At 39.6% G+C, this 24,053-nt stretch overlaps 2 protein-coding genes and 1 long non-coding RNA gene across 8 annotated transcripts in view; 2 read left to right on the top strand and 1 right to left on the bottom strand.

Annotated features, from left to right (window-relative positions):
• Positions 1-2,336, top strand: part of Ccdc39 (coiled-coil domain containing 39) — a 36,850-nt gene extending 34,514 nt beyond the window's left edge. For both annotated transcript variants that reach the window (XM_045161457.1, XM_004652314.3), the window contains 4 exons: positions 46-186; positions 317-493; positions 726-808; positions 1,737-2,336. In XM_045161457.1, the coding sequence (XP_045017392.1) occupies positions 46-186; positions 317-493; positions 726-808; positions 1,737-1,824 (489 nt within the window). In that variant the 3' untranslated portion in view covers positions 1,825-2,336. The remainder of the gene's footprint in view (positions 1-45; positions 187-316; positions 494-725; positions 809-1,736) is intronic.
• Ttc14 (tetratricopeptide repeat domain 14) lies at positions 24-16,030 on the bottom strand. 4 transcript variants are annotated; one of them, XM_045161459.1, is made up of 13 exons: positions 15,788-16,030; positions 15,377-15,501; positions 15,061-15,260; positions 13,151-13,235; positions 12,874-13,003; positions 12,421-12,576; positions 11,989-12,060; positions 11,103-11,222; positions 10,883-11,005; positions 7,813-7,930; positions 6,797-6,906; positions 5,752-5,861; positions 24-1,391 (listed from the first exon to the last, which is right to left on the bottom strand). In XM_045161459.1, the coding sequence occupies exons 1-13, from the start codon at positions 15,946-15,948 to the stop codon at positions 1,381-1,383; spliced, it is 1,521 nt and encodes a 506-aa protein (XP_045017394.1). In that variant the 5' UTR covers positions 15,949-16,030; the 3' UTR covers positions 24-1,380. The 4 variants fall into 4 exon arrangements, with proteins under 4 accessions (XP_045017394.1, XP_004652372.2, XP_045017393.1 ...); XM_004652315.2 differs by lacking the exon at positions 24-1,391 and having other exon boundaries at positions 4,083-5,861; XM_045161458.1 differs by lacking the exons at positions 24-1,391; positions 15,788-16,030 and adding an exon at positions 15,645-15,729 and having other exon boundaries at positions 4,083-5,861.
• A 1,438-nt stretch (positions 16,031-17,468) lies between these two features.
• LOC123453344 overlaps positions 17,469-24,053 on the top strand; it is a 45,267-nt gene continuing 38,682 nt past the window's right edge. For both annotated transcript variants that reach the window (XR_006632744.1, XR_006632743.1), the window contains exon 1: positions 17,469-17,649. This is a non-coding gene — a long non-coding RNA (uncharacterized LOC123453344). The remainder of the gene's footprint in view (positions 17,650-24,053) is intronic.

The raw sequence follows: 24,053 nt of genomic DNA, 5'->3' as shown, positions 1-24,053 counted from the left end.
TTTTTATTCTAACCAATGAATATGTTGAAACTTTATTTTCTACAGAGCATGGAAAATACTTTGGAAGTTATAAAACATTTATCAACTAATGCCAAAGAAAAATTATCAGAGAAGCAAGCTTATTTAATTCAACTACGTAAAGAAACTGAGGAGCAGAAGCCAAAATTAGAGAGAGTAACTAAGCAGGTATTGTTATCATCTTAAAACTGACTTGTAATAGTCACCTCTCTGGAAGTTTCAGATGATAAAGTCCTCTTATTATTAAAAAGTTTTGGAAAATACATTTATAGAATATTTAACTGTTATTTACCAACAGTGTGCAAAACTCACAAAAGAAATTCGTCTTTTGAAACACACAAAAGATGAAACATTCGAAGAACAAGACATTAAGTTTCGTGAAGTCAAACAGTTCCACAAGGACATTGATGACATGCTAACTAAAGTCATGGAGAATGCTGACATCCGCGTTATTCTTCAGACACACTTCCAGCAGGTGATACAGAATCGGTGCAAACGTGCATGTACACGCACATGCACAGTTCTGATGCTGGGGGTGGAGCCAAGGCTGTGTGTGTGCTAGGCCAGCACTCTGCCCCTGGGTGACACTCCTAGTCCTAACACTGCTAAGCACTTCATGGGAAAACAAATTATGACACTCATCATGAAGTAAAATCTAAGTAGTTTTAGTAGCAGGACTAATGACTGCTGTTCACGTATCTTTCCAGAATGGGCTGGACCTACCTACCGGGAGTGGCAGAGGCAGCCGCCAGAGCTCGAGGTCATCACAGTCCTCACTGTCATCAGTAAGGTCAGCGGAAAGTTAACAGAGGCTCTCTAACTCTCAGCTTCTCACCCACACGAATCCAGCCGCATCCCTGCAGCAGCTGGGCCAGCCAGTGCGTCTGGCCGGAACCGCACTGTTGATTTTACACACCGCTACATGCACAGCCAGCAGCAGGACCAGACTCCTGGCCGTTGCTCTTTCTGTTTTGGCGCATGGGTTGTAACTAGCACCTATTTTAGTGGAATAAAGCTGGTAGAACATAGGGGTTTATAGCTAATGTTCACAGGTGGGTGGACTCAAGTTTTGGGAATTTTTTAAGGCTTTTATAAAAGGGCAAGTTACATGCACATATATCATGGAGCATGATTTTTGTGATTTAATCTGCTTTCACAAATTTTGTACAACCAGGATTTATGATGCTTTTGCTATAAAGGAAATTTGTTTTCCCTTCTGCAGTTTAATGTTACCCAGAATTCCATCATTGGGGATGCTTTGTCTACATTCTTGTGTTTTGTTGACAAACTAAGGATGTTGCTGACTTAGAGTCTTCTACAGTCAGCAGCTACTTGTTCAACTTATTAGTCCATGTGGCTGTTTCAGGAAGGTCCTAAAAGTATATAAAATTCAAGTATATAAAATTCTGCTTCTATATAAAATACATGAAGTAGTTAGGTTTCCAGACTTCTCTGTATTTATAAAATGTATTATTTCAGAATTGCATGCCTATTTTCCAAGTGACCTATTTTTTCCTGTCAACACACCTCTTTCCTCTTCAGCTTCAGTAGCATAAAACTATTACTTAGTTCCTTTTGCCAGCACTTTCCCCTCCTCTTGCTGGCATCTTACATTTACTGCGTATGCATCCAACACTAATATACCATCAATGTTCATACTTTAATGAGGTCTTTATCAATTCAACATATTTTGCATTAATGCTTTTTTTTTTTTCTAGGTCGGCTAGGAGCACCAGCACAAACGCTTCTCAGACTTCGGTGAAAGTGGTAGAGTTCAACTTCCCCGAGAGCCCCAGTAAGCAGTGACTCTAGGCCACTGGTAAAACCAGTGCTAGCAGTACTTCTAGTAACAGCAAAGACAGAAAGAGCAGCAAATAAACATTTTACTCGCTTGAACAGATTTTAAATGTAGAAACAAAACTTTCGTTAGTTTCCCCCTCCTCCATAGAATGATGACATAGAGATGCCTACTTAAATAGTACAGGATGTACAAAAGACAAAAGTTTTACATAGTGGATGTAAAAGCTGTTTGAAGAAAATAAAAAAGTTTCCAACTATTTTGTTCATAGAGAAGGAAAATTGTAGACAGCATACTCTTAACCAGGACAGCTATACAAGCAGGGGAAAGCTGCTTTTCACTAACATTTTGATGTCTGTAGTATTAAAAAAAAAGTCTGCTTCACTGTCTCATGAAGCCACACCACTTTCAGTAAGACCTTCAGGACTACACTTCTACAGACTCACTGCATATCACAATGAAAATTTCACTTACTGTGTATCACAAAATTGTTTATTTAAAGAAACTTGTTTCTCAGACCTTTTTTTTTTTGGGGGGGGGGGGGATGGAAGAGGTTGTCTGTTAAAGTTATTTCCTTGGTATAATTTGTAACCAAAAGACAACATCATACCTACCTCCAAAGAAAACTAGTAAAAAAAAATGATTTATATGTGTGGGGGTATGTATGCAAATAAAAGTACAGAATCAAACACACTGAATTTATAATAGAGGTAGACGTTAATATACTACTTAGTGTCCAACTTTTTGATGAGTGTGTGAAATACTATGAGATTTCAAATAAATATATTAGAATTCGTGTGACTGAGCATCTCTTTTAAGCCATGGGAAATCCACTATAAATGTACCAATCTCAAAACCAGCACCCACAGTTCTTTCTGCAAAGCAGTAGCAGCAGTAAACCTGTTTCTCCTGATTATCTTTTGTTTTCTTTTAGACATAGAAAAGGCACAGTAGTAAAGCCCACTAGTTCAAATGGGTGAGAAAGCTAGGTCAATTTTGAGTAAAACACTGCTTGAATGCATGAGATATTTAGCATCTAAAACTAAGGAATCCAAGTCACTCTGTTCCCCAGTGTTCTGATTCTCAGCCATGGTTGGTTTATATATTGCTTGTAATTTGAAGCATGAAACTCTGTTATATGCAGGTAGTTTTGTTTCTCACTAAGGCAGTTACTTCTCTACTGTCCAGAGACAGCCACAGCAAACTATCTCACAGGCTTATTGAAGTAACTGAGTATAAGCAAAATGCACTGGATTTAATACATGGTAACTGAATTTTAAGTAGTGATTTCTAGTGTACTGAGTCACTACACAGAACCTAGCATATTGTGGAACAGTTAGGCATACAAGTTTATATTTAACCACTAAATAACAGTTATAACTTTGTGCAATAATGCTAAATGTTAAGACAAAGGATCAAGTCCTCTATTTCCAAAGTTGGAGTTAACAACTCCAGAAGTAAATTCATGGAAGACACAGCCAGCCTGAGTACGTATAAACTATACATACTGATACTAAGTAAAATTGCTCAAGGTACCACAAAGGCACCGTGATAATTAAAACTCCTTATTTTGCTGGCATGGGTTTCCTAAACACACTTAGAAACTGAATTGTGTACTCTGTTAAAATTAGTATGTATTAGGAAAGAGGTTCTGGGAAAGATGGAATTTCTAAACTCAGGCATAGATAAAACAAGGCCCTATATTAACTTATGCTATGCAAAAAGACTATCTTCACTTTTTTTCTTTTTGGTTTTTCAAGGTAGGGTCTCACTCTAGCCCAAGCTGACCTGGTAGTCTCAGGCTAGCCTCAAACTCACAGCAATACCCCTATTCAACCTCCCAAGTGCTGGGATTAAAGGCTGTTTTCATTTAAAAAAAATTTTTTTTGTTCATTTTTATTTATGAGTGACAGAGATAGAAAGAGAATGGGTGCACCAGGGCCTCCAGCCACTGCAAAACTCCGGACGCGTGCGCCCCCTCGTGCATCTGGCTAAAGTGGGTCCTGGGGAATCGAGCCTAGAGTTTTCACTTTTAAAATCTTATTATGTACAGCTATGTACAGACAATACTGGAGCTATTAACAAAGAACTGGCTCTTTTAAGATTTCTTTCTCGGTACAAAGACTAATGCTTGAGTAGCCCACTTTTACTGCCATTAACTATTCTTACCTAGGGTTTCTTTGCCCTGTTCTCTCTCTCTCTCTCTGACACACACACAAAGTCCCCATTTTCATTAGTCTTTCATTGACTTAGTTCATATCAGTAATAAAGCTTTGGTATTTTATTGGCAGCAAAAAGTACATACAAAATAGAACAAGGAAAGAGTGTTTTCCATTTGTTCCATTCTTAGGTTTTTATGGCTAGAAAGCCATCTACCTACCTATCCACCTATATCCGTCCTGTTTCAGCACGAATGACAGATTGAAAGCCCACTACTGCGGGGAGTGGTGGTGCACTCCTTTAATCTTAGCACTCCGGAGGCAGAGGTCCACATGGGGGGGGGGGTGCAAACCAAAAGCCTTCCTATACCCATAATGCAAGCAGTAAACAGAAGTAATAATGGAGAATGAGCAAAGTAAGCTCTTGATCAGCTTCACAGTCCTATTCCCAAGGTGTTTTGTTAAGCTGGGCAAAAAACTATGCTCAAAGACCACATACATCAGGCATAAGAGGTAAATCAAGTCATAATTTATCATTTAAAAATGGTGCAAAAAATTTAATACTTAAAACATATAAAACAATACACAAGAAACATTCAAGTGTCGTTCTCAAAAGCTAAAGGCTTTTAACAAGAGGAAAATCATGTTTAATTCCAAGTGTTCAATACACAAATTTAAAGTTTTCTCTCCAACAGCTATATAAGGCCTGAGATTCTCACAAACCACAATAAAATGAAGGAACAGTGCTCTCAGAGAAATATCTTTAGGTGAAGAAGTTGAAATTGTTAAAGAAAGAAATATGGTATTCATAAACATACTCATAAAAAGCCTAAAATATTGCTATGCTAAAGGGGATGCAGAACTGAAATAAAACTGGAAGAAAGTTTCTTGTAGTCTACAAATTTTAGGAACAAATTATGACTACTCCCAAACTGTAATTAAAGGTTTAGTGTAATGTGCAATTTCCCTTAACAGATCAATTTTTTGGTTTATTTCCCTTTTCTTTCTCAAATTCGGCTATCTGATTAAATATGTTGAGTAAGTTTTGAGGTAAATTCTTTTTAACTCTGCCTTCTGACTGCTCTTTGCTATTCAATCTGTCTTCGGGAACGTCTGCTTTGCTATCCTCCCCAGAATTGTCCTCTCTTTCACAGTCTCCTTGGTTTGGATTTAAATGGTACTTTTGCTCATATCTACTGAAATCACGTGCTCCAGAGTAAGTGTTTTTGTGTTTTTCAAGTGACTTCCAGGAGTAGTCTGAACTTGTTGGTGAAGTGGAATGCCTTGCAGAACCTGGCTCCCACCTTCTGTAGTGATCTTTTTTTCCCTCTGTGTCCCTTTCAACTCTCTTATAACCATGTATTTTTACTTTGTCCTCTGAACTCCTACCAAAGGATTCTGAGGAATTTCTTCTACTGGAAAGATGTCTGTCTGATTTAGATGGTTTTTCAGTTTTGCTACTACTTGCCTGGGTTTTAGAGCTATTGTAACAATCCCTTAGATCTTCAGACCTACCTCCAAAACCATCCAGTACTGCAACTGAAGATGAAGAGAGAGGGCATCTATCTTTCTCTGTTACCTGTGTGTCCTGACACTGTAGCCTATCTTGCTTTTCCAGAAGTTTTTCCACTTCTTGTTTTTGGTTAAGGAAAGATGCCGATGTATTAGTTGGAACTGGGTAGCATTCATCCTTCCTATTTTGATCTATGTGACTCGAGGATGCCCTAGACCAGTGCTTTTTGGAACTGCGGGAAGACTCTGAGCGGTTCCTCTTACTTTTCTTATGCCGTTTGTGACCAGAAGAGGAGGACGAGGAAGAAGAAACAGACTCATCACCAGAAGAAACACTTGAAGAGGATGATGATTTTCTTCTTTTCTTCTTTAGCCTTAAAAGAAAAAATGGAGACAGTTCATCAGTTATCGTAAATAAAATAGTTAGTAAATTATCCATAAAGATTTTAATCCCCCCCCTTTTTTTGTTTTCGAGGTAAGGTTTCACTCTAGCCCAGGCTGACCTGGAATTCACTAGTCTCAGAGTGGCCTCAGACTCATGGTAATCCTTCTACTTCTGCCTCCCAAGTGCTGGGATTAAAGGCATGTGCCACCACGCCTGCCTTCCTATTTTGTTTTGCCTTAAGATTTCCTACAACCTATAGCTCAAATGACACAACAGTAATCTCATTTACCACAACCTCACATTTCACCAACAATAAGCATGACTTTTAAGAGAAATATGTAGTGACAGCTGTCACTGAAAGCAAACAAATAGTTTCTGAAAGACACAGTGACATAGCTAAGCCTTCCTTGTTTTTAACTCATTCAAACTTAAATGAGAAAACTTAGGTTTTATATCTGGTTTCCTCCAGTTTGTTTTTTCTACTTAGCATTACTGACAGGTTAGGCTAAGCAATTCTTTACTAAAGGTAGGGGTTGGCTGTCCTGCACACTGTCACATCAACTAGATGCTAGTACCATGTAGGTCATCACTTAATGACAAGATCATCTCTAAGCACTGCTGAGTGTTTCCTGGCGAACAAAAGCATTAATAGTTGAGGTCCACTACCGTGGCTCTGAAACCATTCTCCCTAACAGATAGTTAACATAACTTACTCTACTTTTAATTCTAAGGTTCAGCCTCCTTTCCCCCCCCCTTTTAGATCTCTAGTCTTTGATTCTATTTGGCATAATTTCTTTTACCAAAAAAGAAAAAAGAAAGGAAACACAAATCTATTACTTGGAATACTTTTCTTTATTTTTTTGTACTTACTTTACCTCCATATGGCACTTGGGTTCAACTCAGTAGTTAAATGTTATAATTTACCTTCTCTCCTCTTTTAAGAGCTTACGCAACTTTTCTGCACTTGTTTCTATTTTCTTTGTTTTCTGCTTTTCTTCCTTTTCAGCTTGTTTTTCTCTTAATTCCAAAGATTTCTTTTAGAACCCAGATATCAGAAAAAACCACACGTTAAAAATAGCAGAAAATACAAAGCCCAGTCAGTATTTAAAAGACCACCCCCAAGCCGAAACCCAATTTAGTATAAACAAATCACCACATGTAAGTTTTTTTTAACATAAAAAATTAATTTCACAGACGTTGGGTATTCACCATTGGAATGGTCAGAACCATATTAAGGACCATATTGCAGTTGGTATCCAAAAAAAAGGGGGAAGTCATTGCAGAGGAGCCAATGACCCAGAGTGTAAACAAGAGTGTAAACCACACAAAAATTCATTGGTAAGAGTTAAAAATTTTAAATAATTAAAAATAAGGTTAAAATAAAGGCATTTCCATAAAAGTGGATGGGGGAGGGGGAGGTCACCATGTTCAAATACAAACCATTTTAAAAATAGCACAGCCCAGTGGATGCATGATTACATAAGAACCATTTTCCAGTTTGCGGATGGGGATGAACAGCGCCAGATGTCACAGACATAGCAGCAACGGTCCAAGTCAGAAGAAAATGCATGAGAAAACATCATCATCAGTATTACAGGAAAGAACAGATGAAGCATGTCTCAAAAAGATTTTCTTAAGAATTTCATAACTGATTATAACAGCAATGCTCATAATCTTATAACTACCAGGTAAGCTCCCTGCAAATTCCCAAAATCAAGTCTCAAAATCACACTCCAAATTTAAGCAATCGGAACTTTTTTACAGGGCTATTTTTACTTCCAAGAACAAACAAAGAAGAGCTACTAAGAAGCAATGTTTAACCTAATTAGGAATAACTTTTCCTAATTCTTCACTTAGGTAATTTTAGTGTTTCTAGAGGAAATTCCATTTTGGCATTAATTTACACAGCACTCAATTTCTAGGAGGAAATAAAGAATCACCTGCATGTACTTATGAAGCTTCTGCAAAGCCTCCTCTGCCTCTTTGAAGGTCTCATCCAAAGCCAGAGCTTTCTTATAGTAACTTTCAGCATTTAAAAACTTTTCTTCTTCTTCTAACCTAAATTTGAAAGATTTGGCATTAAAAAAAAAAAAAACAGAAACATAGAAGGTTTAGATGACACAACTTATTAGGGAAAATATGGTTAGCATATTATTTTCTAATACCTAAATCATGTGCTGCTTATAATTTACTCAGACCACTTAAATGACAACTTACTAATGGTTAATGTCAATGAGACATTTTTATAGAACACATAAGATGATATGGAAAAATTTAGTATGATCTTCATTTTTATATGGGCCATTTTATTTTATTTTATTTTATTTTTTAAATTTTTTTTTTTTTTTTTTATTTGAGAGCGACAGACACAGAGAGAAAGACAGGTAGAGGGAGAGAGAGAGAATGGGCGCGCCAGGGCTTCCAGCCTCTGCAAACGAACTCCAGACACGTGCGCCCTCTTGTGCATCTGGCTAACGTGGGACCTGGGGAGCCGAGCCTCGAACCGGGGTCCTTAGGCTTCACAGGCAAGCGCTTAACCGCTACGCCATCTCTCCAGCCCGGGCCATTTTATTTTTAATAGCTTATAAAAACTTTTATTTTGATGGAAAGTTCTTTGCAAATAACAACATACAGAGACATCCAGCTGTCAACAAAATAACAAACATATTAAATTACAAGAATATGCTGTGAAAATCAAATTTACAAAGTTTGAGTAGGGGCTGGAGAGATGCCTTAGCAGTTAAGGTGCTTGCCTGTGAAGCCTAAGGACCCATGTTCGACTCTCCAGATCCCACATAAGCCAGACACACAAAGGTGAGGCAAGTTCAAGGGTGCATATGCCCACTAGGTGGTACAAGTATTTGGAGTTCGATTGCAGTTGCTGAGGCCCTAGCGCACCAATTCTCTCTCCCACTGTCTCTCTCGCTCTAAAATAAAATAAATAAATAAGCAGGGTATGGTGGTACATGCATTTAATCCCAGTACTCAGGAAGCAAACGTAGGAGAAGCATTGTTGAGCTCAAGGCCACTACTGCAGTCAGGTTCACATTGCTGGTAGAAATCACCTAACCAAGAACAGCTTATGGAAAAAAGAGGTTTATTTTGGCTTACAGGCTTGACAGGGGAAGCTCCATGATGACAGGAAAAATGACATGAGCAGAGGGTGTGGACATCATCCCCTGACCAACATAAGGTGGACAACAGGAACAGGTGAGTATACCAAACACTGGCAAAGGGACACTGGCTATAACATAAGCCTGCCCCCAACAATACACTGCCTCCAGGAGGCTTTAATTCCCAAATCTCCATCAGCTTCGGGAACCTAGCATTCCCAATACCTAAGTTTATGGGGGGCACCTGAGTCAAACCACCTGAGACTATATAGTGAACTTTAGGGTCAGCCTGGACTAGAGTGAGACACTACCTTGAAATGCCAAAAATAAATAAATAAAACAAAAAAGAAAGTTAGAGTAGGTATGGAACACACCTAAAATCCCAGCATATGACAGGCAAAGACAGGAGAAGGTAAGTGCACATTTGAGGATAGCCTGCTCTAGACAGCAAGTTCCAGGTAAGCCAGGGTTACATAGAAAGCTTTGATACAGAGTAGTAAAAGGACTTTGCAAAATGGTTCTTTAGAAGGGAAAAGTAATTACTGTAAAAGAAACAATGGAATTACTTTTTTGTCAGCAGACTGGATGTGCGGAGTAAGGAACAAATCAGAGATGATCATTACATGTAGTTTAGGTTGCTGGCTGGTATTAGTATTCATTTAACTAAAAGACACCAATACATTATAGTAAGACCTCATCTCAGTAGGTACCAGCTATCTACCTTGTAATAAAGTAGACCACATCTCTGGCCACTAATCATAAGTTCCTATGAGTTAAAAACAAGCAGTACAAAATCTCACTAATGTGGAATTTGTGAGCATTTTAATTGAAATGATCATCCAAGGAAGAATGACTAGGCAAATCCATGACACAAAAAATTATTTTTTCAAAGGTAGCAAATGTTATTAATTATGAGCTCATTTTTAAAAACATATTTTAATTTATTTATTTGAAAGAGAGAAACAGAGAATGGGCATGCCAGGGCCTCCAGCCACTGCAAGCAGATTCTGAATACGTGTGTCATCTTGTGCATCTGGCTTACATGGGTACTGGGGGATCAAACCTCAGGCTTTGCACACAAGTGCTTTAACTGCTAAGACATCTTTCCAGCCCCATCAATTGATTTTTAATAAAGTAAACTATTGTAAAATTACTTAAAACTTTACATTTTCTCAAAATACTCGAAATCAGACTGGTCTTTTAGTCATTAGTTATGCTAAAAACTACTATTCCAAGTATTATGTTAGCACATCAGTAAGTACACTTTTGTTTTATGACTTACTATAGTATTTTAATTTGTGGGTTTTACTGGATGAAGCAGCAATAACAAGTTGAATGTACTAGTAAAATTGTACTCACAGTTAGATATCACTCAATTCATTTTTCACAATATATACTAGAGTATGACGAAATGAATTTAAAATCAAATCCCTTGTTATTAGAACAAAACTTTTTAGACTATGTCATGGAAAAGAATATTTACCTATTCTTTTGTACTTTTGTATTATATTTCTATGTAATGAAAACAGATATTCAGAGCAGGGAAGTTGAGATAACTAAATATCTTTAGTCATTAAAAACACAAAAATCTCTGTAAATAGGAACAGACTGAATTTAAGAAACACTGCTGCTGGACATGGTGGTACACACCTTTAATCCGAGCACTTGGGAGGCAGAGGTAGAGGACTGCTATGAGTTCAAGGCCACTCTGGGACTACATAGTGAATTCCAGGTCAGCCTGGGCTAGAGTGAGACCATACCCTGAAAAACCAAAAAAGAGAAAAGAAATACTGCTATCTAGACTTAAAATGACTGAGTTTGCTACCTCTTTTATAAAGTCCAGGGTGCAACAGTAGTTGGTTATATAGTAGACTTTTAAGCAAAACCCAATACTTACTGTCCTCCTCTTTCTACAAGTGTCTGGCAGAGGTATTTTCTTGCATTCCTATGGGTTGGGCAGTTTTCTAATGCAAGTTCAAAATCTTCTATTGCTTTGTTCAGACTTCCTTTTGTTGCATATCTGCAACATTAAATAAAATTGAGACATTTAATCCTGTGAACTAATACACTTTTTCACATTGACTGTATATGCTCCTTAATAACCACAGTTCACTTACAATGCTCCCCGAGCTACCAAAGCTTCCACGTTCTGTTTGTCTATTTCCAGGGCTTTATTGTATTCATTCATGGCGTCCACGTGACGTCCAACCTTGAAATAATCCACTCCAATCTTCACACTAAAAAGCATTCATAAAGCACCACAAATATTTCATAAAATATCTGAATGTCAGTGTGAAAATTTTTAATGCAAATGTCTAGAATTCTGGCAAATGTTTAGTTTTCAAAATATTTTCAATATACTTAAAAATCACTCATCTTCGGAAATTTTTATAACAAATATATAAGAAACCCAGTTATTAACACACTAAGTTTGAAAAAAAAATGAAAGTAATAGATACAAACTAAGTCTGTTAAGTTCACAAAGTAAGATCATTACATCTACAAAAAGTGTGAAAAAATTATAAACTGATTTAAAAAAAATATTAGAGGAGAGAATGAAATGAGAATGGGCATATCAGGGCTTCCTGCCACTGCAAACAAATTCCATGTTGCATGCACCACTTTGTGCATCTTGCTTTACATGGGCACCAGGGAATCAAACCCAGGCCATCAAAATCAAGGCTTTGTAAGCAAGCACCTTTAATGGATGAACCATCTCTCCAGCCCAAAATCTGGTTTTAATGATACAGGAATGTTTGGTTTACCCTACCCTTTTAGAGTAGATAATGCAACTGCTGAAACAAAACAATCTTTTAAAAAGAATATATTTGCATGTATATGTATGTAAGGGTCTCTTTCCAATGAAAATGAACACTAGATACATATGCCATTTTCTACACCCAGCTTTACATGGGTGCTGGGCAACTGAACCTGGGCCACAGTCTTTGCAAGCAGAGCATTTATCCACTGAGCATCTCCTCAGCTCCAAAACAATGTTCATACCATTTTAAAGCCCAAGATGCAGACTGTTTCTTTCTTAATGCAGAAGCAAAATCCTCTTCAGAGAAATTTTTGCTATCAAAGGAAACAAAAATCAAACAGTAAACACTTTTTAAAAAAAACTACTTTGGGACACGTATGTACTTAACAGTGAAATAGTGAATTTCAAGGAAAAAAATTTGTGTATGTACACAGCAAAATCCTTTGTCATACATGAATAATGTTAAATAGTATTTCTTAAGCATTAATTCTTATAGAACGCTTCTATATTCTACATGGTTCACATCTAACCCATTCATGGGAGAGTCCAGTCCAGAATATGGAATCACTATGTTCATTCATCCTTTGGTGTATTTCTGTTGCTATGGTCAAGTAGATTGCAGCTTCCAAGCACAGCACTGTTCCCCTCATCATCTAAGATAACATTGTAGATACCTTTGTAGGCCTCTCATTAAAGATGGTGGATTAGTTTCATCTATTCCTAGTTTTTCTAGGAGGAATTCGACTACTCCAGGATTAACAAATCCTAAGGAACTTTCCATGATGTTTTCATAGGACTCCAAAGAATTGCTGTTTAGTTCAACACTCCTCCTTTAGGGGGGGGAAAAAACAAACTCAGAAGCACAAAAATGTAAGAATGACTCCAATAATTAGCACATTTCATTTCTACTGAAGATACAGGCTATGAGGTATAAATACTAATACCATTTTTTGTATACCAAAAAGTGTGACAATATGATGATACAGTTCCTTCTACCAACCCCAAAGTAATTTAAAGTTTATAAAAATAAAAAGTACTTGCTATAATAAAAAGAAACCAAAGTTCTACTTTGTCAGAAGTTTGACAAAAAATTTTTTTAACCCAAGAAACTTATAAAAGATAAATACCTATAGTACAAAGGAAGCTCTTCAGAAGTAATTACACCTAGTTTAATGCCAGATAAGTGTGGTGGCAGAGAGGAGCTACACAGAGATACTGCAAGCTTCTCATGGTATCTGTCAATATCCTTGATTCCAGCTTTAAGAAAAACAGAGAACTAAGCTGATTAATAAGAAAATGAAAACATAAAAAAAATTTGAAACTTTCCAAGCACTACCTTCATTAACTACATTTTCAACATTAATTAAAAAAGGACTTTTAAATTAGTATGTTGTAACTGATCACCTCGAATTATATCACCAGTTTGGTAATATGATAATGGATCTCCGTGGTTACTGTGAGATGGCACATCTCTTAATGGACAAAGAGCCTGCAATGAGAAGCATTTGAAAACATCAGACATTTCACTCTGGTAAGAATACTGTCTCCTTATATCTTAGCTATTCAGTATGAACTGGTAATGTTTGACAAAAACATTTAGAAACAACTAACCTGGATGCCTAATTTTCTTTTTACAGAACTCATACTTAACATATAGAGTACAGGGCTGGAGAGATGGCTTGGCGGTTGCGCGCTTGCCAAGGACCCGGGGTTTGAGGCTCTATTCCCCAGGACCCACGTTAGCCAGATGCACAAGGGGGTGCATGCCTCTGGAGTTCGTTTGCAGTGGCTGGAGGCCCTGGCATGCCCATTCTCTCTCTCTCTCTCTTTCTTCCTCTTTCTGTCTCTGGCACTCTCAAATAAATAAAAATGAATAAAAATTTTAAAAAAAACAGAGTACAGTAGATACAGTACACATTCAATATATGCATACAGTTTAGTGTGCAATTATGCTATAACATTTTTATTTCAGCATTTGTTTGAAGGCTTCAAACTCCATATATATCAATACGTACGTATGTATAATCAGTTGTTGTAAACTAGTCACTCTGCTATGCTGTTTGTCTAGTTGTATTTGGAACCAGTTATCCAGCTTCCTTCTGTCCTCTACTCACCATTATTCCACTCTCTTTGAGATACTTTCTGACATCTATATGTGAATATGAATATGCAGTCTTTCTCTTTTTGGCTTATCAGTTAATATAAGGTCCTCCAGTCCCATCTATTTTGCCACAGGTGATTGAATTTCACTTTTGTGTGGTGGGGGAGAGGGTAGCTAGCTGAGTACTTCACCGTGTTTATAGAGCACGTTTTATTCATCCATTCACCTGGCAGTAGACATGGCATTTTAATATTTATTTACTTATTTGCAAGGAGAGAGGGTGTGAATGAGACAGAGATGAGAGAAAATGGGCATGCCAGGGCTTTCTGCAAACCAACTCCACGTGCGTGCACCACTGTGCATCTGGCTTTATGTAGGTATTGAGGACTCACACCTGGGTCACTAGGCTTTGCAGGCAAGCATGTTAACTGCTGAGCAATCTGTCGAGTCTGGACAAGGCATTTGAGCTATCTAGTTAAGAATGTTACAAGCGATTTGTGTTCAAACATTTGTTTCCTGATTCAGTTCAAAAAAAAATCTCAACCTTCCATTGGTTTTAGGAAGTGTAGTATAGATAAAAAATTTATATTTTGCACTTGTCAAAAATAAAACTAAAATTTGTCCAGCAAGTATAAGGATCCTAATGAAAATGAAATGTGAATTCTTCAAAGTTCTCCATTTCTTCCTTTTTATATCCCTGGAGAGGAAGCAAGTATCAACTATCAAGTGAAATATTCTAAATCCAGGATTATTCATCTTGGTTTGATAAGTATGTTATTATAGTGGACAAATCTCACAGGTTTAAATATATGTAAATATATATACATATATACACATACATGTATATGTACATATATATACACATGTATAGTTTTTTTAACTAAATTATGTTCAAGTATCTAATGCCAACTATTACGTAAAAAATATGTTCGACTAGTGTATGCTCAGAATGTCAACCAACCTCACTATGCTCACTGAACATGTAAAAAAAAAGAAACTGACCGCACATCTGAAGTCCACAAAACCCTAAAACAGAAATGGTGGAAGGAAGTGTTACTCTCTAATGATCTTCTAAATAAATAAATAAATAAATAACGCCACTACATTTTTTTTTAGCTTTTACTAATTTCCCAAAGCCATATCTGCAGGTAAATTTAAGCAGAAATGAAAGCAAGCACATAAGCAGTGCACGGATACCTTGTGAGCAACTTACTGTGATTTCTAGGTGGGATATGTCTCTCATAATGCCACTTCCTAGACAGATTAACACCATGAAAAAGCCAAATTCTCGAATGGAACTAATTCTTCCAATTACTATATCACCACGTTCAATATCGCGGAAAAACAGTTCTCTCCGGTCCATGCTGGGTATCTCCATGAATTGCTCTAAGGGTGGCACGACTGCATAATGACCTGAAAAAATTATTAAAATCACTACAACAGTTTTGACTTCTGTCTCTTCTTAATCACTGCTAAACCAAACGGCCAATCTTAAACAACACCACCACCACCCTGAGGACTAAACTCACTGTCATTGTCTTCATTCATTTCAGAAGAAGCGGGGACATCTGATTTCCAGGAGAGCGCAAAAAGCAGATCAGCTTTTTTGGAGATGAATTTTTGTATTTCAATGTTGTCAATTCGCTTCTCTTTCCTTAAAAAATAAAAAGAAGCAACAAAAACTTTGAGGAGAATTGGTTTTAACATCCAAAACTTGTTTGCGACTTGCATCGCCCAGATCCAGTTCTTGGATCAGGAGAAAAAAAGTTTTAGACGTTCCATCCCTCCCCCGCCCACCTGGAGTGGAGAGCGGGCACACTTCCAAAGTGGCGTCCAGGGCTTCAGCTCCGACAGCCCCACGGGCCCGGCTGCCGCCTCGTCCCCTTCCTTCCCCGCTCCGCTCCCCACCCCGGGCCCCGGCCCGCAGCCGCCTCAGTCACCTGCCCGGGACGTGCTGCTGCGGCGCGGGGCCCCGGGCAGGCTCGGCGGCCGTCCCCAGCAGACTCCGGAAGTGCGGGTTGTCCTGTTGTTCGTTCCGCAGCAGGGACAGCAGCGACGGCCCGTGGCAGTTCAGCGACTGCCGCAGCAGGTCCCGGTCCATGGCGACGAGGCCCGGGTCCCAAGCACACAGCCGAGCCCGTCACCCCGCACCCTGGTGCGCGAGGTTTGAGAGGACGCCAGCGCCAGACGTGGTTACCTCCCGGAAGTGCTTGCGGAGCCGCTGAGCTTTGGTCTCGCGAGACCGAGCGAGACTACGGGAGCCTGCAGGACCCGCGAAAGAAGCCTGACTTGCGTTGAGGGCGGACTGCGGTTGCTTTTAGAGGTTTATGTGACGTCGTTTGGGGGCGGGGGTTTTCGGAATAGCCCAAGTTTCTACTCCAGGTTTTTGATCTAGGGTCCTCCAGGGGTCCACACAATAAAGTACTTGCTGGATGTTCCCTCTGGCATAGGCGGTTTAAAAATTTTAGCTGTCCTGACTGATGAAGGGCAGAGAACTGACTTTAAATCCACCTTGCACACCCCACTTACGGTGGGTGATTTCAGAGTCATAGGCCAGAATAGCTGCAGCGTGTGCACGCGCACGTGCCCTTCTGCTCGGAGATCCTTATCAGAATTGTGATCAACAGCATCCGTCTCTTCTTCTGCTAGATGCCTGTTGTACACAGAGGCGTGACAGAAGGGACGAAGTAGCGTGTGCGCTCGAAGTCCCTCGCGTGGGCCGCAGAGATGGCTTAGCAAGATTAAGGCGCTTGCCTGCGAAGCCTAAAGACCCAGGTTCGGTCCTCCAGTACCCACGTAAAGCACGAGGCGGCACATGCGTCCAGAGTTCGTCCACAGCAGCTAGAGGCTCTGCCATGGCCACTCTCTCTATCTGCCCACCCCCATTTCTTTCTTTTTAAAATATTTTTATTTATTTATTTGAGAGGGACAGACAGAGAGAGAAAAAGGCAGATAGAGAGACAGAGAACGGGCGCGCCAGGGCCTCCAGCCCCTGCAAACGAACTCCAGACGCGTGCACCCCCTTGTGCATCTGGCTAACGTGGGACCTGGGGAATCGAGCCTCGAACCGGGGTCCTTAGGCTTCACAGGCAAGTTCTTAACCATTAAGCCATCTTTCCAGTCCCCAACCCGTTTCAAATAAATAAGTTTTAAAATATTTTTCTAAAAAAAAAAAAAAAAAAGCAATAGCAACGCTTTACATGCTAAAAGACAAGCTCATTCTTCACTACCTATGTACCACACACACTGCAGAGGATGAAGATTTTACAGTTAGTAACCTGCGAATTAGATTCATTTTCTGCTGGGACAAATGCTCCTCTAATTTTGAAAGGGGCCTGGCACTGTATATTTGACAGCATGGCAAGGGGCGATGAGAGGAAATGAACCGAGTGGCTTTGCAGAACAAGCCTCACAAGGGGAGTGATGTTATGGTGAGGACCCCCAGGGAAGACCACTTGGACACCAAGCAGTAGGAAGGAATCTTTATTGGCTGGGCAGGTGACTGTAACGAAAGTGTAAGAGAAAAGCAAGAAAGAACACGGGACCTGATCTCTACAGACAGACTATTTATTGAGAGGTTTGAGGGAGGGGCAGCAGCCTTCCCGCAGGATAAAGGCTGAAGCACTGAGTCAGGCTGGGGTTCAAACATGTAAGGAGGATCCTAAGGCAAACAGACTGAGTCAGCTGCAGGTCCAAGGGAAGCAGATAAGGCATCACAGTTATTTGCTCAGAACAGGCTCTTCAGCAGAATTGACTAGGGAGGACTGGATGTCTCCATTCTTTACAGCCTTCTCATCTTAAGGTGAGTTATTACCTCTTTACTTCCCTCTAGTTTTCAGGGAAGGCTATTAACCCTTCTGCCCAGATTCTGGAAGGTTACAAAAGATTGGGAAGGACTGGGGATGAGTGGGGCATTTAAGGGAGGTCTGCGTGGGCCAGAATTGGGGTGAAGGGCTCTCTTAGACTACTTCATTCTGTGCGGGGAGGGGGTTTAGATATTTCAGGATGTCCTGTGCAGTCCTGTTGAGGTTGGATTTCCAGGGGCTGATGTTCAGTGGCCCTGAAGAATTCTGTGACTTGCTGTGAAGTGAAGGCATGCGTTCTGTCTTGGAGGAATTCAGTGAGGCATCTGAGTTTGCAAGGACCAAAAGAAAGGGTGAATATTATCCTAATCAGGGAATAAAGTACATGTCAGAGACAGGATAGGTTTAACTTACAAGGGAGTAGAGCTGTGAGGTCTTTTTTTTAAACTTAAAATGATATCCTAACTAGTCACAGAGAGATGACAAATCACATGCAGAGAAATAATATTATTGGCCATTAAAAAGGTTAATACAGCCCAAAATATCATTGGTTCTGGATTGATATTTATTTCTCCACAATTGCTGCAGTCCAGCGTTGAAGTTCTACTCACGAGGTGTGTGTGTGGCAGTCAGGTTTGCATTGCTGGTAGAAATCACCCAACCAAGAGCAGTTTGTGGGGGGAAAAAGAGGTTTATTTTGGTTTACAGGCTTGAGGGGGAAGCTCCATGATTGCAGGGGGAAACAACAACTTGAGCAGGGGGTGGACATTAACCCCTGGCCAACATAAGGTGGACAATAGCAACAGGAGAGTGTGCCAAACACTGGCAAGGGGACACTGGCTCTAATACCCATAAACCTGCCTCCAACAATACTCTGCTTCCAGAGGGCATTAATTTCCAATTGCCATCAGTTGGGGAGGCTAGCATTCAGAACACCTAAGCTTATGGGGGACACCTGACTCAAACCACCACATTCTGCCCCTGGACCCCATAAACTGATAACCATACATAATATAAAATGCAATGCATTCATCCAATACCAAAAATCCCCCCGAAACCCATAATGACACAGAATAAACATTCACACTGCAAAAGTTGGCATTGGGTTTAGCAAAGACATATTCAACCAATACAAGATTCAAAATATGGCAAACATCAAGCTCTGTAGTTCCAAGACCAACAACTCTAGCCAGTGACAAGTCTCCAAGTCTGGTAATCCTAACCAGCAATAAGTTTCTGGAGTTCCAATTCCACCCCTCCAGCTAGGATACTTACAGTCTTGGAAAACTTCATCCAGGGCTGGCAGCTTTCCTTAGCAGCCATCTTGTGGTCCTAGCATCTCTATTGGATCTTCGTTGCAATTTCATGGTTCATCCTCATGGCCCCATGGGGTTTCCATGCAGGCATCCAGCAAACCTGCTTCACACTACCCATGGCCATTTCTAAAACACAAGACCGTGTTTCAAACTCAATGACCCTCTCTTTCCTGCATTTCTTATACTCCACAATACCAGGAAGGGTGCCAATTTGTTAATCCAGGGGGAATAGATCAGACTTTGAAGAACAGGACACTCCTTGAGCACTCAGTCCCCTTCAAAAGAATCTACATTCTCCTGTTGCCCCAGTGCAGGTCAGCTAGCCCAATCTCAAAGGTTGTAATCTCTCAATTGCAGCTGAATGGGCAGCAGTTCACCCAAAGATTTTTTTTCTGTGCCATATCCCTCTTCACACACCAGTTCACTTCTACACAAAGCAACCCTGCACAACTTCTTAGGACACAGGCATAACAGCAAGCTTCTCACACAAACTGATAGCCCAGTCCAAGTAAAGCTTTTTCTCACCCTCATAAACCAAATCTCACAGTCCATAGTTCTTACTGCATTCAGGTTGTTCAACTCTGATCAGAATAGTCCATCAAGCTGTACTTACAGCACTGCAAGGCAGTCCTTAGGCCAAGGTTTCAAATCCTTTCACATTCCTCTTGAAAATCAGCTCCAAAGGGTCAAAGCCACCCAGTCAGGTGTCTAGCAGCAACACCACTCTCGGTACCAACATTACTGTTGCAGTCAGGTTCTCATTGCTGGTAGAAATCACCCAACCAAGTGCAGCTTGTGGGGAAAAAAAGAGGTTTATTTTGGCTTTCAGGCTCAAGAGGGAAACTCCATGATGGCAGGGAAAACAATGGCATGATCAGAGAGAGGATGGACATCACCCCCTGGCCAACGTAAGGTGGACAATAGCAATAGGAGAGTGTGCTAAACACTGGCAATGGGGCACTGGCTATAATACTCATAAGCCTGCTCCCAACAATACTCTGCCTCCAGGAGGCATTAATTTCCAATTTCCATCAGCTGGGGAGACTAGCATTCAGAACACCTAAGTTTATGGGGGACATCTGAATCAAACCACCTTAGTGTGGCTTCTGAGAGCATCAGCTTTCAGTTTTCCATTTGATTTTGTACCTTGTGTGCATAGCAAGCTGTGTTTTCACATGGCTTTTATGAACAGGCAAGGAGGCAGCTGTTCATGCGAGTGATAATTATCTGAGCCATTAGGAAAGAAACTCCTAGATCACATAAAATCTGTTAGCCATTATGATCTGGTTAATATCTATGTATAAATTTTCTTGTATGTGACATGACATTTATGGGTGACATGAATGTTATATCTAAGGTTGAAAAATAATATCATGGGTGATAGGTAAGAAAACAGGGGTGCTGCCTGTAAGAAAGAAGGAATTGTTAACTTGGATGGGAAGTTAATTGGAATTTTTGGAAATACTAAGATTTGGCTTAGGTAAGGTAGAAAGTACAAAAGACTAGTATTGAAGAAATATTTGAAACATCTTAAACAATTTTAAATTTAAATATGGTACAGATTAAGAAATTAACTAATTTTGAAGCTTAATTATCAGGTTTAAAGGTTTCTGTAAGCTATTAATATGAAAGCTTATAGGTTTGACTTACTCAGTCCAGAGATCAAAAGGTCTGACTTGGCTTTAGAGGAACTAATGGAGGTACGTTAGGCTGAAAAAGTTTAGTTTGATTTATTTCACAGGCACAATAAATTTTATGTAATTAGGTCCAGTTTTTTTGGAATATGTTCATAGCAAACAAAAGTTTTACTTAATAGTAAAACATGTAAGAGTAAAACACTTCAGAAACCTATTGTTGTAAATAGGTGTTTATGCAACAAAATACAGGCTTTATCAGATGCAACACACACATGCTCAGCATTTGAATATAGCAGTTATCTTAATCAGAGATACTTTTACAATGCTTTTGATTATCAGCACATATTATATATTTTAAATCTTTGTTTAGGATCAGGAGGAATTTTTTTTAATGTTACCAGGGACAAAGGAAATTGGGTTTGTAGTCTAATGACCTCCAAGGCTAATGTCAATGGAGAGAGAGACCCCAAGTTTTGGGGAAATGGATGACGGGTTCAAGTCTGACTTTTTCAAGCTGAAATGGGATGGTGAAAGGGGGAGCCTCTATTCCTGTTGACCTTCAGGCCTTAAAGAACCATCAAAAGTGGCCCAGATAGATGAAATTAGTCTGTTATAGGGTCCTCTGAGGTGAACTGGTAGAACTGTAAAGTTCCAGAAGGACATTTATATCAATCTTGCAGGAAGAAACACAAGATGATTTTCTTTTTTTTTAAATTATTTATTTATTTATTTGAGAGCGACAGACACAGAGAGAAAGAAAGATAGAGGGAGAGAGAGAGAGAATGGGCGCGCCAGGGCTTCCAGCCTCTGCAAACGAACTCCAGACGCGTGCGCCCCCTTGTGCATCTGGCTAACGTGGGACCTGGGGAACCGAGCCTTGAACCGGGGTCCTTAGGCATCACAGGCAAGCGCTTAATCGCTAAGCCATCTCTCCAGCCCAAGATGATTTTCAATACAGGTGAGACGCTGTAAAACAAATTATGGTCTTAAAACAGTACAAAAACTACAGTTCCAGTACAAAAGACTATGCAGTATAGAACATTACCAATACAAAAGTCTATTACAATACAGGACATGACTTAGGGTTAGGTGCTCTTACATTTTCTAACCCCAATTTTTTTCAGTACATATTGCCTGTGCCATATGTGTGTGTGTGTATATATATATAAAATATATATTAAAATATCATATATATATACAGACAACTTATATACTTACAGAAAATAAACCATGATATTTCTCTCCCCTCCCCTAATTTCCCCTTCAAACTCTGCTCTCTGCTCTCCATCATATTCCCTCCCTCTCTCCATTAGTCTCTCTTTTAATTTGATGTTATCATTTTTTTTCTCCTATTATGAGGGTATTGTGTAGGTATTGCTAAGCACTGTGAGGTCATGGATATTAAGGCCTGGACAGTTGCATTGTAAGGAGTGGTACCCTTCCTTTGTCTCTTACATTCTTTCTGCCACCTCTTTCACAATGAACCCTCAGCCTTGGAGGGTGTGAGGTGTTTCAGTGCTGGACACTCCTCCATCCCTTCTTCTCAGCACTATGTTGCCTTTTGGGTCATCCCAGTGGTCATCGCCATCTGAAAAGAGAAGCTTCTCTAACCAGAAGTGAGAGTAGCATTAATATATAAATATGAATATTAAGTGTAGTACTTTCAGGACAGTTTGGTGAGAATAATATATACATTTATCCAGATAAGAGCAGACTTAATACCCCTAAAGCTCATGACCTCCCATGCCATAGGCTTTTGATTAGATTTCAGTTATCAGGCATGTATTCCCTCCCACAAAGTGGGCCTTCAGTCCAATTAGCAGTTGGTTTCCCCTAGAGCAGACATGTCACTATTGCACTTGTTTGGTCATTTGGCCTGTGTGGTCAAATTTGAGGCTTCCAGTGTCCACTGTTTTCAACAGTGATAACTTCTGTCTCACATAGGGATGCATAAAGCACAGTTTTTTCCAGCTTTCAGTTGGTGGTCTACAGGAAGAAGTTTTTCAGCTCAGCACCAGCTCAATTTCTCAGTGACTTTGCTGCTCATGCATGTGAAGTTTTCAGCAATAGGGTCTTACCATCGGTTTCTCAAGAGAAACCAAGGGTTTTGGCAATAGTCTGTAATGTTTTGGAGGCAACAGGACCTCCCTGGCAAACAACTCACTGGAAGGTATCCTATCCCTGGCACTGAAAATTTTCTAGTAACAAGGTATGGCTTCTGGATGTACCATTATTCAAAAAAATAGGTTTTCATATGGCTTATTCAGAATATCTTGAATTTGATTGACCCTCCCCCACACTTCTTTTACACAATCTCTTCTCTTGGCCCCTCTTAAGTCTTTTCCCTCCCTGTAATCTGTTCTTCTACTTACATTTATACAATACCATCCCCTTAAGTCCTGACCTCTCTTCCCTCCCTTATAGCTTTTTTCTAGCTTACTGGCCTCTGCTACTGATTTTTGGTTCCAGTTCCACACACAAGTCTATACATTTGTAGCTAGGATTCACATATGAGAGAGAACATGTGATGTTTGGCTTCCTGGGCCTGGGTTATTTCACTTAGTATATCCTTTCCATATCCATCCATTTCCCTGAAAATTTCATATTTCATTTTTCATTACTGCTGAATAGAACTCCATTGTGTAAATGTGCCACATTTTTATTATCCATTCATCTGTGGATGGACATCTAGGCTGGTTCCATTTCCTAGCTATTGTGAATAGAGCAGCAATAAACATGGTTGTGCAAGTATCTCTAAGGTAGTGAGAAGAGTCATTGGGATATATGCCTAGTATAGCTGGATCTTATGGCAAATCTATTTTTAGCTGTCTCAAGAACGTCCACACTGATTTCCACAATGGCTGTACCAGACTACATTCCCACCAACAGTGGAGAAGGGTTCCCCCTTTTATGCATCCTCACCAACATTTATTGTCATTTGTTTTCTTGGTGATAGCCATTCTAACAGGAGAGAGATGGAATCTCAAAGTAATTTTAATTTGCATTTCCCTGATGGCTAGGGATGTAGAACACTTTTTTAGATGTTAATATATCATCTGTATTTCTTCCAATGACAACTCTATTTAGTTTCATACCCTCCCCCTTTATTTTTCTGGTCCAGGCTGACCTGGAATTAACTCTGTCATCTCAGGGTGGCCTTGAATGCATGGCAATCTTCCTACCTCTGCCTCCTGAGTGCTGGGATTAAAGGCATGCACCACCACGCCTGGCTTGTGTAGCCCATTTTTAAATTGGATTGTTTAATTTCTTGTTTTTCTGTTTTTTTTTTTTTTTTGGTTCTTTGTATATTCTGGATAATAATCCTCTGTCAGATGTGTAGCTGGCAAAGATTTCCTCCCATTCTGTAGGTTGTCTCTTTGCTCTATTCACAGTGTCCTTTGCTGTATAAAAGCTTTGTAATTTCATGAGATCCCAGTGGTTGATTAGGTT

Source organism: Jaculus jaculus, chromosome 11, assembly GCF_020740685.1.
Source record: "Jaculus jaculus isolate mJacJac1 chromosome 11, mJacJac1.mat.Y.cur, whole genome shotgun sequence".
Classification (NCBI taxonomy): domain Eukaryota; kingdom Metazoa; phylum Chordata; class Mammalia; order Rodentia; family Dipodidae; genus Jaculus; species Jaculus jaculus.
The sequence above is the reverse complement of the archived record's forward strand: the minus strand, read 5'-3'. Positions and strand labels throughout refer to the sequence as shown.

Bases quoted from the DNA above. Each gene is read 5' to 3' on its own strand.
- Ttc14 (XM_004652315.2), bottom strand. From the start codon at position 15,948: ATGGACCGGGACCTGCTGCGGCAGTCGCTGAACTGCCACGGGCCGTCG. The intron at 12,577-12,873 runs GTATTTATCTTT...CCCCCCCTAAAG, and splicing joins GAGCTTCCTTTGTACTATAG to GAGGAGTGTTGAACTAAACA. The intron at 7,931-10,882 runs GTAAGTATTGGG...TTTCAAATTTAG, and splicing joins CTTGTAGAAAGAGGAGGACA to GTTAGAAGAAGAAGAAAAGT.